The following is a 19,175-nucleotide window of genomic DNA, read 5'->3' on the forward strand; positions in this document are numbered from 1 at the left end:
AGTCAGTGGCCTCGGTGAAGGAGCACGGCATCATGGGAGTTGTTTCTCTAACTCGTCTCTGATTGGCTGAGAGTCGACGACTGAAAGCTAAAAACCACCGAGATCTTTGGACTGAGACACTGAGACGGAGACAAAGAGGATGTGACGCCACCAGCAGGCGAACAAATGAAACGCACCTGTAGCTAAACCCAGAGATTTCTGCAGGTTGGAAAATATAATGTTAGAACAAAGCTCAGCTACAGATAAACAGGTCCGAAGATTTAACTGATTTAATGTTAGAGTCAAATATAAAAAACTATAAATGTAACAAAACATTAAAGATTAAAAAGATGAAAAGAAAAGATGAGGGAAATACAAATATAAAAGAGAGAAAAGATTTTAAAATAATGATAATAAACTGTGACATGAAAGTAAAACGAGGGAAGTGAGAGAAGAGGTTGTAAAGACAAACAGAAAGAGAGAGATGGAGTGATAGAAAACGAGTGTTAGTCGTCTTTTATGGATCGTTGTTTGCTCAAGCAAAGTTTGGTCTTATTGATCTGCTGCCAGCTCCGCATTTATCACTGTGTGTGTGTGTGTGTGTGTGTGTGTGTGTGTGTTCACCATTTCCTGTTTGTGTTTAACAATCATGCCGATAAAGTAGAGTACATTATAGTTTGTGTGTGTGTGTGTGTGAGAGACCTCCTGCTGTGAGGAGAGATCACACACACACACTTGTGTCCGCAGGGTGTTGAGGCCGCTCAGTGGAGCATCTCGTCCTACTGCTGTGTGAAAACAATAAGAGAGATGGAGGACGACGAAAATCCATCCATCCCACTGGGGGGGGGGGGGGGGGGGGGGGGCTCCATCATGGTAGAAAACCTCCCTCTCTCTCTGTAGGTGTCTTCAGTTCTAACAAGTGACTGTCGTCTCTGACACGAACAGACGATCTGAAAAAGATAATAAAAGGAGAAGAAAAGAGTTTTAAACACATCGAAGGAAAGGAAACGATGAGAAGTGAGGAAACGAACTGAAGGTGGAGGACACAGGAAACAAGAGAGAAGGACTAAAGGGAAGGATGAAACGAGGAGCGGAGGTAAAGATGAAATGAGCAGCTGAAGAGGAGGAGGAAGAGGAAAGTGGGATAAGACACTGGAGAGAGGCAGGAGAACAGAGCTTCACAGGAGATATTTACTTTAAACTTAAAATTAAAAAAGAGTTGAGAAAAATGATTCAAATATCAGACGAAGCAAAACGTTTCAATGTGAAACTTATAAAAGATCATTTCGGTTTATTAAAACCTGAATCTCACTTTAATAGTTTGTTCGTCTCCATCAGTAACAATGATTTAACTGTTTAAACAAAAGCTGAGAAATGAGACAAACAAAGTCCAACCGGCGAAGAAACATGAACTCATCTTAAGAAGGTTTAACATGAGAAGTGATGGATCATAGTTTCTGATTATAGGACCTGATCTCCAGTCTGACCTTGCTCCCCTTCTTCTTATCATTTCTGTTCTGAAGTCTCCTGAGTTTTCTCTCCTCCTCTTTATAATTTGTTCTTTTTTTGCATTATGTTATCAAGTATTTGTGAGCAATCAGCTGTTTACTTACAGGATGCACAGATCTCCTCCTCCTCCTCCTCCTCCTCCTCCTCTTCTGTCTCTTCTACTCTTTCCTCTGCTGATGTTGTGGGGACAGACGTCTCCTCGGCCTCCGTCAGTCACAGCATCAAACCTCTGTCACTTTGTCCCTGGCAGCTGGAGGTGACTCTCCTCAGTGTATTTAACACCCTGACCCCGGCTGGAAGGACCAGAGGCTTCATCTTCATGATCTCAAACCTTTTCAAAGGTTCTACATGTGACGCAAATATGAGGCTGAGACAAGAGACATATAGATGTTTATAGTAAACCAAGAAAACCTGCAATAATAAATTAATATTCAGGTCGCATAGAAAAAATGACATGGAAGATAAAATATATTAAAACGAGAAGCTGGTGGAGTGAAGTTAGTGTCCACAACATTCGTCCATAAGAAAAGAGCGAGAGAGGAAGAGTTTCTGTTTCCAGCTCAAAGGGTTAAACCTCCTCTTTCCTCCTGGTCTCTCAGCCCTCCTCTCGTTCTCCTTGTCTCCCTCCCTCGCTCACTCCTCCCTCTGCTCCGGCCTTCACTGCTAATTAGTTTCAGAGGGAGAGAGAGAGGGTGAGGAGGGTGAGGAGGAGAAAGAGAGGAGTAAAACGGGACAAATGAGGAGGAGAAATAAAGGGAGCAGGGGGAAGAGGAGAGAAAATGGAGAGGAAAGTAAACATGGATCTAATTGTTGAAATAGATCTCAACCCGGCTCCTAAGCGAGGAGTCTGGACCCGGCACTCTCCAGAAATCCAGAAAGCCTCTGTGAGGTCGAGAGTTATTGAGTCTGTGTCTGAATGTAGCAGATAAAATAAAATGAGGTAACACAACTCTTTATAAATCCACTGCCTCGGTCCTCGGGCCCTGAAGCGTCTCCTCACTGAGGCCTGTGTTGAGGACCTCCTCCCTGGAGATGGGAGCATTTCATTGGAGCATCAGTAGATGTAGGGAGGGTTAAGCTTCCAGTGACGAGTCTTATTGTCAAAGTGACGGGTCCCATTTACATCTCAAATCAAGGGTATTACCTGAGGGTCCATCTTTGCTTCAGTTAGATAAATACTGACGGGCCTTTGGAAACAGAGCGGCAGCAGTGAACCTGAGGCTGGAGCTCACTCTGCTCTCTGGAGTTTAGCTTGTGATGCTTTATGTTTCTGAGGATTCTGAGGAAATGGGTCGAGTACTGATATGAGCTCTGGATGTTCCCCACGGTGCGGAGGGGTCCTCAGGAGACAGAGACTTAATCTCCATGAATATCTTAGATTCTATATAAACTGCTGAGGAAACTCTGAGCAGTGATGTGAGGAGTCGTCCTCTTGGTCGCGCTCCTCTGAGGTTACCTCTCCACCTCAGTGATGAGGATTCAGGTCCATGTTGATTGGTTGACAGAGTTTCTGCTGTTTGTGAAATCAGAGGATTTTTAAACGGTTCATTCATCGTTATCGTGGCTGTTCTTCTTCTTCTTCTTCTTCTTGTTTTTTTAAAGCTCTACATTATAACTCATCGTCCAGTCACTTGATACATGACAAACATTTTACACAACTGAAGCCACTAAGTCAACAACTGGGGAAGTGAAACAAATTAACTGGAAAAACAAAAACAAACAAGAGTCTGAAAAAGATAAAGTGTGTCACGGGAGCCTCTCAGGCCGGACTCTAATTGGACGATGAGAGAGTCCGAGGGCCCGCTGAGTGTGTGTCTGTGTGTGTGTGTGTGTGTGTGTCAGCATTTCGATTCTCTCGCAGCATCCCTCTCTCTCTCGTTGTGAGGAGGAGGAGGAGGAGGAGGAGGAGGAGGAGGAGGAGGAGGAGGAGGAGGAGGTGTCACCGCTGTTACGGTTGCCGGCAGTGACAGGACAGCAGCTGCTCTCTCTCTCCTCCTCTCCCCCTTTTTGTCTGGGTGTCTCTCTCTCTCCCCCCCATCCCCCCTCATCGGTCCGGATGAACGAAACTCAGGGGAAATCATCACCATGTTTACTTTGACACCCCCCCCCCCCCCCCCCCTCCAAGGCCACCCGCTATCTCTGTCCCATAACCCCCTGCTGCCCGGGCCCCGGCCACCCCCCCACACATCTCTGTTTTCCGCCCCATGATGGTGGTTGTTAGACAGAAAGACAGCAACCCCCCCCCCCCCCCCCACTCTCTCTTGTAAATTTGTGACCTCCGCTAGCATCCAAAGAAAAGAAGAGGGAAGAGGTGGAGGGGGAAAAATGGCCAGCAATTGGCGGTGATGTGAGAAGGAGGAGGGGAGGGGGCGAGGGGGGGAGTAAAGGCCAGACAATTGGCGGTGAGGGATGCAAGCGAGAGGGATGGGGGGGGGGAAAGAGGCCTTGAGAGGCCGATCAATGCGCTGTTCACCTGCCGTCCACCTTCCCAATTTAAAGAGAAGGAGCGCTAACGATTTCCCAGGCCGGCTCCTCCCAGCTGATGGAGCCCGAGAGGAGAGGAGGCGCAGAGAAAGTAGAAAAATGATTCCCCGGCACAGCAATGCATATAGATGGGAGCGCGGCTGACGGAGAATTAGCTCTAAACGGTGGAATGCATGTAGTTAAGACAGAGGCGGAGGCAGAAAATGGGTTTTAATCTGCGTGGGCGTCAGGAGCAGGGGAGGAAACATGAGGCTTTTAATGCAGTAATGCAAAAAGGTGTGGGGGGGAATTATTGGACAATTAGGTGTTAATGATAAAATGCATAAAGAGAGAAGTGTTTAGGTTTAGTGGAAGAAAGAAAGAGCAGGAAATCAGCTTTCAGTGCTGGACATTACAGAAAAAGGACGAAGGCTCCAGGACCATGAATCCAGAGTTTTACTGGGATTAAACATAAAGTAACATTCAGTGTGTGTTGGTCATGATGTGCACAACACAACACAACACACAGCCTCATGTGACTGTGTTCAAAGATGATCAGTGACTTTACATGAAGATGGACGATGTGTCTCCACCCCTATCCGATCTGTACAAAAGTGAAGCTAAAACATCTGGAAAGACATTTGTCTGTAGTTTCAAACTGGAAACCTGATTTGTTTTTAATTTAAATAGAAAAAATTGTAAAAAATGACTTTATTCCTGAAATACAAAAAGCTGTTGTTTATTAAAATGGTTCCAAAACCGTTTTTTCCCTTTCTCACGTTCACCACACACAGTTCAGTCATCCACTCTCATTTGTCCTCGATGAAGCTAGGCTATCTGTTCTTTGTGCTAAGCTAATCTAGGCTATCTGTTCTTTGTGCTAAGCTAGGCTAATGACGTGTCTTGAGGTTTGCCTGCCTGCCAATCATACACCAGTTTCTCCAGTGGCCATGATGTAAATACAGCAGAACGTCTTCTAGCTGCAGTTTGTCGATATGTGATTTAGCGTAGCGCCGTGTGTTAGCATTGTGTTAGCACTGTGTTAGCATTGTGTAACACGTCAACATGTCTGTGCAGAAATGTCAGGTGACTAATTCCTGGGCGCCTATTGGAGCTGGTGGCCTCAGTGATGCTGATGATTAGAATTGACTCTGTGTCATTGTCATAATATCAAAGCTACAATAAGACACACTGATATACCCCCCCCCCCCCCCCCCCGCCTTTGACACATGTGGGTATTCATGTTCCTGCTCTCCCGCCCCGACCTGTCACTCCTGTCAATAGGATTATTCCTCCCTCTAATTGCAGTCGGAGCAGAGGAAGGAGGAGGAGGAGGAGGAGGAGGAGGAGGAGGAGGGGGGGGGGGGGGGCACGGTAACATGCATCTGTAGTCTCTAAGTTGTTGGTGGTTAAATCCACTGAAAGGTCAAAGGTCGGACATGTGACCCTTCCTCTCCTTTGCAGAAAAGTGGTTTCACCGAGGAACAGTTTACTGAGTTTTGGGCTGATTTTCAACCTTCCAGAAAAATCACTCAATTCAAAAATGTGAACATTTGTAAAAATCTGTCACCTGCTGTGCGGTGGGGGGGGGGGGGGGCTGCTAACCATAACCATAACTACATAATAATACCCAACGCTTCTACTTCCTCCCATCAACCAGAAATGAAGCTGAAATAACCTGGACCAGACTTTTGCTCTGATCCAGTCGTTCTTCACCGGGTCGCTCACTGATCTGAAGGTTGGTGGTTTGATTCCCGGGTCAAACGAAGAACACACAACTTGAGCTACGTCACATGTTCATTGCTCTGATTGGTTATTGGTCCGTCCATTGAGAGGTGAGCATGACTCTTCCATTACGTGCACGTCACGCTTGTGTGTCTGTGGTAATGACACAACTTCTGTAAGAACAGATGAGCTGGAATCCTCCTTGAGCATGGTTCTGCCTGCAGTTGTGTAGCGGTTGTGTTGCGGTTGGTTTGTGGTTGTGTGCAGGTTGCTCTTAGTGCTCAGGGCAGCTCTCTCTCTCTCTTTCTGATGATGTGTTTGCTGCTGACCTTTAAACAACTCTGTCCCATCATCCTCTGCTTCTCTTACCGAGGCCCGCAGGGAGCACACACACACACACACACAGACACACACACACATGCACACACACACACACCCATGCATGTAAATAGGCTTCAGCTGGTGTGGGAATACACACAGTATACATGGAAGAACGCACACACACACACACTCAGAGGCATCACTGTCCGAGGTTTGGTGGTAATGAGGCCTGTCATCCTTCCACACAGCCTCCCTCCCTCCCTCCCTCCCTCTTTCTTCCCCTCTTTCTTTTCACATTGATCCACTAACAGATCCCCGATATAACAACTAGCAGTCGCTGTGGGAGCCTCCCCTCCTTCCTCCCCTCTCCTCTTCCTCCTGCTCCTCGACACGCATCCCTCCGGACCATTTAAAAACCTACCACCACTTTCTCTCCCTCCTCTCTGTATCTTTCTCTTCGTGCCTCTCTATCGCTTCCTCCTCCTCTCCCTCATCCTCCTGAACCCTCTCCCGCCCTTCGTCTCCTGCTCTCCACACGTTCGCTGGGTTCAGACAGTCTTGTTATATCGGCTGACAAACAGTGCACTGAGGAGGAGGAGGAGGAGGAGGAGGAGGTAGTTTCTCCATCCGTCCCTCTCACCTGGTGGTCCTGTGGAAAAATAAAACAACAGCAGGAAATAAAGACTCAGCTGAGACGTTTCAGACGATCAGAAAAGGACGTTTCTCATAGTTTGTGCTGCTGTGATGCAGGTTTTCCTTTATGGTCTTTATGCTTTGACTTATTGTGTCTTCTTAGGATAATGAACAAATCACTTTGTTTTACTTTAGTGACCTTTAAAAGAAAACTCAGCAGCAGCCACCGGATAAACCAACAAATACTCAAATACATGAAAATATTAATTTAAATAAACCAAAACAAGGAGACAAACAAAGATCTTATAGAAAAACTACCAGAAGGTTTTGGTTGATTTAAATCTGAGAAAGTTTAGTTACAATAATTTAAGAAGCATATTTTCAAATGTAAAGAAATCTCTTTCTGTTTTAATCCAGGTAACGTTTCATGTGGTCGCCTGTTGGTGGCGTCACATCCTCTTTGATCAGTGTTTGTCAGAACAGACAAAAGTGACTTTTTATCATTGTCCACAAATCTTTTTATATAAATATAATTAATTTCATGTTTGTTACAGCTGGATTGTTGCTCCACAATTAATCCTTTATTCAAATGTTTAGAATGATTGATATTTGTGATCATTCATCTTAAGAAAGCAACTATCTCAGGATCTCAGTGCACAGATCCTCGGAGGTGGAACCTCGCGGAGCCGTCACTCTCAGCTGCGGCTGAATAAACACGTGTTTGTGGTGAAAATAAAAAAAGAATCCGGATCGTTGTTGTTAATTTGTGCAGATGTGACTTTGGGAGGAGTCGTGATGTATTTCACTGTTTCCTGTCAACTTCCTGTCTTCCTCCAGAGATTTCTGCTCGGCTCTGACCTTTGTGTTCAGAGATGTTTTCCTCCCCTGTGTGTGTGGAAAGGTGTGTATCTGTTTATCTGTTTGTATCTCTGTCTGTCTGTGTGTGTGTGTGTGTGTGTGTGTGTGTGTGTGTCTGTTGTAGAACAGGGGGAAACAAATCACCCGCTGTAGTTCTCATTAGCAGCAGTTTTGTGTCAGTGCTGAGAGATCAGCTGTCAGCGCTCAGCCTTCCTCGGCAGCTTCACCTTTTACCGACGATAATTACACCGTTTAACGCCAGCGCTTCTCAAACAGCGGCTTGCAGACCCACAACGGGTTCAACCGGGCAACGGGGAAGGGGCCATGCATCGCACGAGACGGAGTGAGAGTCTGAAGGTAAGAGTGATACCCGTGCTCGGTCGTTATCAGGGGATCAGATTCAGATCGGGGACTTTAGAGTCGACTCCTTGAGCTTTGTCTCATTATCCTGCTGAAAGAAACCACCACCATCAAATTGAACTGCTGCCATGAAGAACCGCACACGCCTCCACACGCTTCCACACATCTCCACACATCTCCAAAATCTGACTCAGTCCATCTCTTCCATTGCTTCATTGTCCAAACATAGAAAATAACAATGGACGACGCGTCTCCTCTTCCTCACACTGTCCAGAAATCAGACCAAGATATCTCTGCTACCAACGCTGCCATCTTGTCCTGATGATGACATCATTCAGAGCCTGGGATGGAGTCGCACACAAACTGCCAATCAGGAGTCAGTGTCAGCTGTCAATCATCACGTCTCAGCTTGTCTTTATATCATCAAATAACTGATTCAAACCAAACTGATGAAGAACGACCCGAAAGGACAGAAATGTCTTTGACAAACAGCTAACGTCTAATTAGATGATTTATTTGGTCCATGTCCCATCTGCTAACATGGAGGAGGGTTTATGATCTGTACTGCAGCCAGCCACCAGGGGGCGATGGAGACGCCGTGTCTTCATCATGTCGTCTATCTTACACCACAAGACGTCCTGCTCTCCTCAGATCCTTCCCACTTCGGCAACATGATGAAGCTCAGGAGGCGAAGAGAGTTGTTCAGTGATCAGAAGCTCGGTGGTTTGATCCCTGGATGACCTGAACGCTTAAAGGTCCTGTAAGGACACTTCACCACTAGATGTCACTAAATCCTACACACTGAACCTTTAAATAACTGGTGCACAATGAAGACAGACTCTGAAATATCAGATATATATTTGTTGTTTATGTAGAAAACACAGTTGTTCACACTCTTCTCTTCTCTTGTTAATATAAATAATGAAACATAACTTTTGATATGTTTGGTTTTTGATGCTGCATTAGCTTCAGTGGCGTGAGGAAGATTAGTTCAAACACTTTGAACCGAAAGAACAGAGACGACATTAAAAACAACTCTGAGGAATTAACTGTCACGTTCACGACGCAGTCACATGTTCAAACATTTAGATTCATTATTTTAATTAAACAGTATCAGACAATATTAATTCTCGTTTCAACACTCTTACAATATTTTTCTTGCTGTGCAATCTGTGCTGTAGATTTTTTTGCAAACATGATACGGTGCATAATTCATCAGGAAGAAAAATCCAAACGTGGAAGAAGAAGATAAATAATAACAGCCAGAAAGATGTTTGACACCTGCTACAGAGTTTGCATGTTTTTCTTCTTGTTTGCATATGTTTATTAAAATGATATTTAAATATTCAATGCATAGAAAAGTTAATGAAATTTGGCACATGAGAAATTATTTGGCAATGAGAGATGAATGAGGAGCTACAGTTATTGTGTAAGTGCAAGTTTCATGCTAATCGTCACATTTGATTCAGAGCACCAAACATTTAAAAACATGCTCTTCAGTCAGTTTCCTGTGATGAAGCACACGCTAACCTTTAGCATGTTACATTCAGTCTTTGTGACATGTAACATGCTAACGTTTGATTCCAGCTGACAGTCGTCTGTAGCTGTGAGTGTCAGACGATTCCTGTTCTGAAGATCAAGTGAGGAAGATTCAGGAGGATCAGCAGAAATGATGTCATATAATATTCATAACAGTGTTTTCCTTCAAGTATGAAAAACTCTGTTAGCGCACGATTCTGGTTCCAAACTATACAAACCAACACCAGGACCTACTAGCTGGTGTTTTAATGCTAAAGTAATCAAATGTGTTACCAGCCCTCCACCTCCACCACAAAGGGCTCTTTGACCGGGATCCTCCCGCTGTTGACGATCACACACTCGGTGTACGGCAGGTTCCTGTCGTTGGTGTCCTGCAGCTCGATGGTGTGAACCACGGCCTGACCAGGACAAGGACAGAGGCAGGAGTAAGAACTAAGAAGTAAGCTGATCCGACGCTGGTTGACGTGTTGATTCTTGTCATTAACTGAACATTCAAAATAAATAGATAAATAAAGTACAGTGTGAAAGCTGAGGAGCTGAATCGAGCTGAAACAGGTGACCTGACAGAATCAAACGTGTGGTTGCTTCAGAAGTTTGAACCGTGGGAATCAAACATGTCCACACGCAGCGCCTCATGAACGGTGCTGGACTCACCATCCCGTCCAGGACCCGCCCGAAGACCACGTGTTTCCCGTCCAGCCACAGAGCCTTGGAGGCCAGGATGAAGAACTGAGACCCGTTGGTATCGGGCCCGGCGTTCGCCATACTCACCTGGTACACACACAATACACACACACACACACACACAAGACACACACACACACACTGGCTCATGCATCATGTTACAGTTCTGACAAGTTGTTTGTTTCAGCTGATCCTCTGATCAAACTGTAAAAACGTTTTTCTGGTTCAAAACAGTTGGTCCTTCATGAAGAGTTTGTGTCACCGGTTTAAAGTAGAACATACAAATATAACAATAGAGTTGTGTGTGTGTGTGTGTGTGTGTGTGTGTGTGTGTGTGTGCACTCACCCATCCAGCTCCAAGGTGCTTCAGTTTGAAGTTCTCATCAGCGAACGTTGTCCCATAGATGCTGTGACCTGGACGGAAGCAGCAGAACAAACGTCTGTGAGACAAACCAGTGGACTGGGTAGTCACGATGTTCTCAAGGGGTCCGATCTTTTTATTGACTCGTGTTCTACGGTTCACGATGTGAACGTTTGGAGTCGATGTTTTTCATGATAACCGACAAACAACCATCAGCTGTTCTTCGTGGATTAGCATTTATAAAATGTTTAGCTACTTAGAAGGATCCACTAGAAAGCTCCTGCAGGACAGATCTCAGTAAAGATATTCAGATCTCCTCATGGCTTCTAGAAGGTCCCGACGTGATGATGGCAGTAAAACACAAAGTGTGGAATCGAACCTGCAGCAGGTTCTTCATGTGTGTGGATGGTGGGCGACCCGTTGTTCTTACCTCCGGTTCCGTCTCCAGCGGTGAAGTCTCCTCCCTGGATCATGAAGTCTTTAATGACTCTGTGGAACTTTGTCCCTTTGTAGCCGTAACCTTTCTGGAAACAGACACACACACACACACACACACACACACACAAACACACACACACACACGCGTATCTGTCTGCCCGCGGCTAAACCCACTGCACCGATAAATACAACACAACTTAGTGCTGAATTTACAAGTTTACAATATTTTGTATTAGCTTCATGAAATAAAAGTCTGGAGGGAAAATCTGAAAGAACATTTCAAGTGAAATTATGAATTATGATAAATATCAGAAACAGGAAGTGGAGTTCTTCTTACCTCTCCGGTGGCCAGGGCAACGAAGTTATTGACAGTGAGAGGGACGACGTCACCAAACAGACCGATGACGATCCGCCCGACCTCGTGACCCGAAACTGTGACGTCAAAGAACACCTGGACACACACACACAGTTAAGTTCTGATGCCCTGATGGGGGCTCGTTTCTGATCACTTGTGTGTGTGTGTGTGTGTGTGTGTGTGCGTGTGTGTGTGTGTATGTGTGTGTGACGTACTCTAGAGAAATTTGCAGAGCTAAGTGAATCTGCCCCCCCCGCCGTTTTCCGGACACGTCGTCACTGTCTGGTGCGTGCACGTGCCGTTACTATCAAGGCTCCGGCAGCGCGCACAGCTGCTCCTCGCCATGAGGATGTGCCACCGTGCACGTAGAGGATGAGGAGGATGAGGGGAATGAGGAAGAGGAGGATGAGGAGAATTAGGAAGAGGAGGATGAGGAGAATGAGGAGGAAGAGGAGGAACAGACGCAGTTTCCATCAGTCAGAGACATGAACCTCCTCACCCACCTTCTCGGTGACTTTGGGTCCTGACCGGGACACTGCACCGGAGCCGGGCTGCAGACAGGCGGCCGACAGCAGGAGGAGAACCGGGAGCAGCTCCATCTTCACCGGGGAGACAGACAGCAGCTCTCCGCTGGGAGACACCACCGGGACCGGGAGAAATCACAGCAAGGCACCGCTCAGAGGCTACCCGGGAAACAGAGCTCCTAACGCGGATACATCACCAGACCACTCCCCCTGCGGAGGGCCGGCTCTGTGTCAGAGCTCCGCCTACTGAGGAGGAGAGGGAGAGGAGGAGAAGACGCTAGATAGGAAGAAGGAGGAGAGAGAAGGAAGAGAAAGAGGAGAGAGGAAGAGAGAGGACAGAGGAGGAAAGGAGAGAGAAGAAAGGAATAGAGAGAGGAGGAAGAGAGAGAGGAGGAGAGGAGAGGAAGAGCAAGAAGAGAGGAGGAGAGAAAGAGGAGGAGGAGACGCTAGATAGGAAGAAGGAGGAGAGAAGAGAGAGAGGAGGGGAGAAAAGAGGAAGAGAGGAAGAGAGAGAGAGGAGGAGAGAGGATGAAGCTACAGTTCTGTTCATCTCTAAACAACTAAAATAAAAATATGAACATGAAATCATCGACTAAGATGTACAAATAATTTACTTAATTGTATAGTTAAACATCTGTTCTTCAATTAAAATGGAAAAAGTGATCCTGCAGGTCTGAAGATTAAAAGTTTTGATTGAAGAACATTTTCCAGATGCAGCAATAATCATTAATCACCGTCAGGTTTTAAATATAAAATATAGATTAATAAGTCCCAGTCAAATATTACAGATGTTTTTATTTCAACACTTTACTGAACTAAAAAAAACCTGCCTGAGCTCAGCTGCAGGGAATAAAGCTGAAAAAGAGAATAAAGGTCCCAGATGAATACATGTCTATAGAGATGAATTATAATAGTCAGCCTGCGTGACCTTAACACACACACACACACACACACACACACACACACGGTTATCGGCCTCCTGTCACAGCCGCCCGTCCATTCGTCTTTTCTTCTCACCATCCGCTGAATTAATTAAGCAGAAATGTAAACGTTTTAATTGAATGTCAAAGCAGAACCTTAACAACATGCTCCTATGTAAATGAAAGTGACACCGTTATAAAGCTGCACATTTATATATACCAAGGTTACAGTGTGTGTGTGTGTGTGTGTGTGTGTGTGTGTGTGTGTGTGTGTGTGTGTGTGTGTGTGTGTGTGCTGCAGACTGTAAATGAACGGGGGGGAAATGCAAACGTTCTAATTGAATTACTGTCAGCTGTGTGCTAACTAACCCTCATGGAATTAAACCAATAAGGTCTCATTTATCCTGTGTGGAAATGGACCTTTTAAACCTCCTTAAATTCCACCTTAAAGGCTCCGTCACTTCGTTATGAACACGTCGATTACACGCGTGTTAAAAACGCACCATTGCCATGACAGAGCTCGACCTGTAGGTGGACGATAGATCGCGATTTCTGGGTTTGAAGTAAAAATAAAGAGTGTGGTTTCTCGCTGTTTACGAACTTTACTGATGTTGACTAGGATCGGGTTCGATTGTACGGGCAGAAGTGAAGCCAAAGTGCCTTGATCGCCTCCTGGTGGCTGGCTGCAGTATTGGTTATAAACCCTGCATCCTTCATGTTAACAGGGGAACCAAGTTACAAAGTTAATAAAGTTACGAAACAGAAGTTAACGTGAAGTGATGACGAACTAAAAGTAAAAAAAATAAGCTGTGAGGATGTGATGGTGAGAATCAGAGTCCCTCACAGTCCATCCAGCTTCACCCCGAAGGAAACGTACAGTTAGTGAAGCCCCAGTGACGCCCCCTGTTGGTCAGTCATCTGCTGATCTGAAGCCTCAGCTTCACATCGTGATCAGCGCCTTCTTCGTTTTTTGAAACAAGAAATACCCATATATGGAGGGGCAGGGGGTGGAGCCTGACTGAGAGCCTGAAGACACTGCACATCCACCTACACCTGTGACACACCTGCAGCCATTGGACAGTAATAGTGGTCAATCACACTTTGCCACCCCCCCTCAGTACACAGAAGACAGGTTCAGACACTTATACATTGGCTTCACTTTCTGGATCCAGAGTTAAGAATCTTATTTGTGTTTTGAATGTTTTATTCAGATGTAGCTGCAGGTTTCAGTGAAGATTTAGACCCATTTTTTATATCGTAATCTTCTTCTCTCTTGTTTGAACTTGACAACAACGTTCACCTTTGTTTTTTTATCTTTTTTCAATCATTAGTTGCTGAATCAAGATTTGACCTGTGCAGAGTTCAACTGTTTATCTGATTGCAGCCTCATTGAGTGCGATGGTTTGTGTGAAGCTGAGAGCAAGCAGCGGCTCTGCTCTGGTCTCACATGCAGGAATACACAGCTTTGCTAAATGAACTCTTGTTAATATTGTGTTTTTTCTTTTCCTGCAGCCGTCTAAATAATTAGCTTTTGTTGTAGAAAATGATGAATTTGGGCAGTTAATTTATTGATCGGCCGGCTGCTCCGATGTGCTCGGCTTTAGAAAGCCATTAATCAATGGATGAAAACACCTAATTCTCCTCCCACTCTGCTTTTCTCCTCTCTCTCTTCTTTCTGCTCGGCCGTCTGTTGGAATGAAGAGGAAAAATAAGAGTTTCTGTACATTTAGAACAAATGAGCTGCAATCATTTCCTTTGAAATGCATGAAACAGCTCCGATGTCACATTTATTCTGATAAAAACAAGATCATGGCTGCAAAAGTCTGACGTTGACATCAATTACGAGGAATCAAAATGTTATTCTTGTGGACTGTGGTCGATGGTTCGATTCCCGGCTCTTTCGTGTGCATTTTGAAGTTCCCTTGGGCAAAAAACCTAACTCCAAATTGCCCCTGCAGCTGTGGGAATAGTGTGTGATAGAAAAGGTGCTGCATATTTTTGTGCTGCATGAATGTGTGTGTGAATGCAACTTGTGGTGTAAAGTGGTAGATGAGACTAGAACAGGGCTTTCATGATAATGTAAACTTTATTTGTGTCAATTATTTACATCAATCTTTATTTACATCATGTCAACTTATTTATTTGGCACATTTAAAACCTCATAGTCGACAAAAGTGCTTCTCAAAGTAAAAAATACAACAAGAAAACAGCAATTCACAATTTCTCACAATACTAATGATAATGAAATCTGGTGGGATAAGAATGTTCTCAAGTCCAAACCATTTATAAGAAATTTTATTAAAGGTGATTTCCTTTTAAAGTCTTCTTAAATTAGCTTTTTACAATCCCTTGCATTTATCATGATATGGCTTTCAGATCATTTTTATTTGTAATTTGACAGAACGTGACGTAAAGAGATAATTTGGCTCTAAATCCGAAAAAGTCTAAAAGTAATTTGTGAAAATTCCCTTTTACTTCTGTTGATGAAGATTTTTGATGCTTGGAATGTCTGACAAAAGTTCAAGTTCTCAAAAGTAGAGGATTAAATGTATAAAATATGATAAACATGTGAAACAACTGTCAAAGATTACATTGTGTAAAATGGCTTTTAGCGAAGTGTTAACCCTAATACCTCTTTAAAGGTAACAGATCTAACATCAAACTGTTTTTAGTCTTTAAGGTTAAAAGATAAATTATTCAGAGGAGCTTGGATTCAAACTACCAACTCCAGGGTTTCCCTGGTGGCTGACGTGGACCCTGAACTTGTGGCTCAGCCAATCAGACGGCCTGTTGTTCCTCCACATTCCTCCTTGCTGAAAAAGTAGCTTTAAGCCGACAAGAGTTCATTTTCAGACACTTATGTTTGTGTTTTTGTTCGTTATCAATCCACCAGAGGTCCCGAGGATGACAAATGGGGCCTGTCAGGCCGACGCCAGTCATAACAACACACACACACACATGCACACATACACACACACACACACACACACACTTTTGTTTTCAGGCGTTTAGCTGATATTCTTATCCACTGCAGCTTACAATGACTGATAGAGTGATGAACACATACATAGACACACACACGCACACACAAACACACGCACACACATAGTATGATTTACATGCATGCGTGTGTGTGTGTGTGTGTGTGTAGCAAGGGGTGGGAAAGCTCTGGGTCGTGGATAACAAGTCAGACCCAGAAACACAATGAGCTGGGCTGTAATCTGTCTTCTACACACACACACACACACATACAAGCACACACACACAGACACACACACACATAGGAACCAGAAATAATAATAATAATGTAATTATAACACAAATAAAAATGACCTCCTTCGCTCTACAGTAGATAAACACAATCCTCACACAGCTGGTTTTTACTCAAACATCAATCCAGTGACCTCATCAGAAAGGGACATCTTTTCGGCGTGAGGATGATGTTGTTCGTTTCTACGAAGTCGTTTAGCGTTGCTATAAAAAGGTTTCCCTCTTTGAAAACAGGTGTTTTACTGTCAGGTGCAGCTGCTACGTTCTGAGTGAGTACAGCTCCTGTTGATCGTGATGTCACTATCTGTATTTGTCTGCTTCATCTTTTCTAAATTCTTGACATCTGCTGCTCTTCCTGTGGTCCGGTAGCTCCTGGTTTGCTACAGTTAGCTTGTTAGAGTTAGCTTGCTACAGTGAGCTTGTTACAGTTAGCTTGCTACAGTTAGCTTGTTCAAGTTAGCTTGCTACAGTTAGCTTGTTTCAGTTAGCTTGTCACAGTTAGCTTTTTACAGTTGGCTTGCTACAGTTAACTTGCTACAGTTAGCTTTTTACATTTAGCTTTTCACAGTTAGCTTGCTACAATTAGCTACTTACAGTTATTTTGCTACAGTTAGCTTGTTAAAGTTAGCTTGCTACAGTAAGCTTGTTTCAGTTAGTATGTTACAGTTAGCTTTTTACAGGTAGCTTCATATATATATATATATATATAAAGGCTAGATGTCGAACGTCCGCACATGGCGGCCATCTTGCTACAGGCAGCTCGCCCACCCATAACATTGTGATGGTAGTGGTACATGTACTTTTTAAATAAAAAAAAAAATTAAAAAAAATTCTTGATGTATATTTGTAAAGGGAAATCTTGTACCTATGTAGAACATTATTCTATTTTTTAAAAAATAACATAATTATTCATACGTTTGCAGTGGCATAACTACATCTCTGACGTTTGTAACAAACCGAAGCATTTAAAAATCGGTTGAGAATTTAGCAAGTTATGGTTATTTAAAAGTGCGTACCACTACAACACAATGTTATGGGTGGGCGAGCTGCCTGTGGCAAGATGGCCGCCATGTGCGGACGTTCGACTCCATTGGCCGAGACATCTAGACTTTATATATATCTATGGGTAGCTTGCTATAGTTAGCTTGCTACAGTTAGCTTTTTGCAGTTAGCGTTTTACAATTAGCTTTTCACAGTTAGCTTGCTACAATTAGCTTGTTACAGTTAGCATGCTATTTAATTTTGTCCTGCTCTACTTGTATTGTTGTAGCCGCTCATTAGTTTCATCGTAAGCATGAATCCTGGAGCGGTTTCTGGATCGGGACTCAGCTCCTGGGATCATATTCAGAGAAAGATCTCCGATGACGAGATGGATTTTTCCTCGTGAGTATTTCCTCATACAACTGCAAATTTGGACTTTACTTTTTGAAATGAATGGCTCTCCTCCTCCTCCAGGTTAGTGTCACCACATGACCTTTGAATAACTCACAGATTTAGTCATTTTGATTGTTCTAACTTTAACAAGTCATTAATACATTGATCCAAATGTTCATATGAGGCCCACATGTTTGTGCTTTAAGTGTCAATAAAGATCTTTTTTATTCAGAGAGGAAGAAGAGAGGCTGAAGAAGGGAGAGATGAAAGAGAGAGAGAAAAAAACAGAGAACAGCAGAAGGAAAACAGAGAGGATAGAAAGAGAGAGAGAGAGAGGGAGGGGGGAGTGAGAGAGAGAGAGACACAGAGAGCGATAGAGAAACAATTAGAGGGAGCGAGAGAGACTATGGGTGATAAGAGAGAGAGTGAAACAGACAGAGAAACAGAGAGAGACAGAGAGAGAGAGAGAGAGAGAGAGAGAGAGAGAGAGAGAAAGAGAGAGAGAAAGAGAGAGAGAGAGAGAGAGAAGCAGAGAGAGAGGGAGGCTCGTGCTCCAGCACCGCTCCGGTAGTTTTGGCTCCGCAGACGCGCAGGACGCAGCGAACTGTCCCGTCTCCCCCTCGATGGTTCACCGCAGCCCGGAGGAGGGACCGACCTTCCACCGCTGCCCGGAGATCAGCGCCCAGGAGCCGCAGAGCCTCTGAGAGCAGTAAGCCTCCTCTCGTTAAACCCAGAGAAAGAGCCACATCCCGGGACTCTCCGCGACTTCCCAGTCCGCGCTCCGCTGCCTCTGCTCGGCCACGGACGAGCCGCCGGACCGCCGCTCGGACTTGGACTTAGTCTTCAATTACCCGCGAGAAACTTTTACCCTTTATCAGTTTTACGTTATAAACTATTCCAAACTGTGAAACTGTGAAACTACAAAACTGCGTGTATTTGGAGCTTTTTGCGCTTCTCGTGCGTAAACTGTGCGCTGACCACCGTGCGGCTCGGACCCGCGGGGCTGAGGTCACTTTCTTCTGCACGCGTCCGGACTCAGGACCGGGCTCCGAACACGCTTTAACCACAGAGAGACACTTATTAATTTAGAATAAGATTTCAATACTTAGTGATAATAAAATGTGACCTCAGAGCGAATCGGCTCCTGAGTCTCCGTCAGATGATTAAATTAACGGTTTTAATTCATATACTTGGTGTTTATTTTATATGCGACTGATTTAAAGCTGCAGCCGGATGGGTCGTGTCTCTGCTGATGATTTGTAAACTAAAACAAATCTGTGTTTTCTTTTAAAGTCGATCTTCAAACCTTCAGACCCAGTGAGAGCTGCTCAGCATCAACTGATGAGCTCCTGACTTCAAATGTGCACTTTATTAAAGAAGAGCAATCACGTGGAATCAGAAACAAAAGGTTCGAAAAATTGATTTTTAGGATCAAGTTATAGTCAATGTTTAATTTTAAATAAGGAGATTTCAACTGCAGGCAGTGATTAACCCCTTAAACTAAAAGTTCACCGTTTAAAAAGTTATAAACATTTGTATGATCTGTATTTGTAGTCTGACATCATCCCATTGAAAGAGATAATGTTTTGTAATGTGAAGACAGACGTTACATTTCTGTGTAAATTCAACAGAAATACTATAAATCAGGATGAATCCACCAAATCCAGATTTTGTTTTCTGATTTAACAACTGAAATGTGAATATCCAGTAGATCCGGTTGTGATGGATTCTGAAAACAGAGTGAACGTGAGGCTGAATTCAGTTGAAAGAAAACACACGTTGGACCTGAGCAGTGACTTTAAACGGTTTATTGTGATTCTGTCCTCATGGACATTGTGTGTGTCCACGTCCTGTGTGCTGTG

General features: G+C 44.2%; 1 protein-coding gene across 1 annotated transcript; it reads right to left on the reverse strand.

Moving 5' to 3' along the window:
- Window positions 1–8,724: 8,724 nt before the first annotated feature.
- ppic (peptidylprolyl isomerase C) lies at window positions 8,725–11,983 on the reverse strand. The gene is made up of 6 exons (XM_062381305.1): window positions 11,729–11,983; window positions 11,208–11,321; window positions 10,863–10,956; window positions 10,418–10,485; window positions 10,042–10,158; window positions 8,725–9,785 (listed from the first exon to the last, which is right to left on the reverse strand). Exons 1-6 carry the CDS (start codon window positions 11,822–11,824, stop codon window positions 9,657–9,659), a joined length of 618 nt encoding a protein of 205 aa, XP_062237289.1. The 5' UTR covers window positions 11,825–11,983; the 3' UTR covers window positions 8,725–9,656.
- Between the last annotated feature and the right edge of the window lie 7,192 nt (window positions 11,984–19,175).

The sequence above is a fragment of the Platichthys flesus genome, chromosome 3 (genome assembly GCF_949316205.1).
Source record: "Platichthys flesus chromosome 3, fPlaFle2.1, whole genome shotgun sequence".
Lineage (NCBI taxonomy): Eukaryota > Metazoa > Chordata > Actinopteri > Pleuronectiformes > Pleuronectidae > Platichthys > Platichthys flesus.

Bases quoted from the DNA above. Each gene is read 5' to 3' on its own strand.
- ppic (XM_062381305.1), bottom strand. From the start codon at position 11,824: ATGGAGCTGCTCCCGGTTCTCCTCCTGCTGTCGGCCGCCTGTCTGCAG. The intron at 11,322-11,728 runs GTGGGTGAGGAG...GTGTGTGTCCAG, and splicing joins GACCCAAAGTCACCGAGAAG to GTGTTCTTTGACGTCACAGT. The intron at 9,786-10,041 runs GTGAGTCCAGCA...TGTCCTGGTCAG, and splicing joins GGCGGGTCCTGGACGGGATG to GCCGTGGTTCACACCATCGA.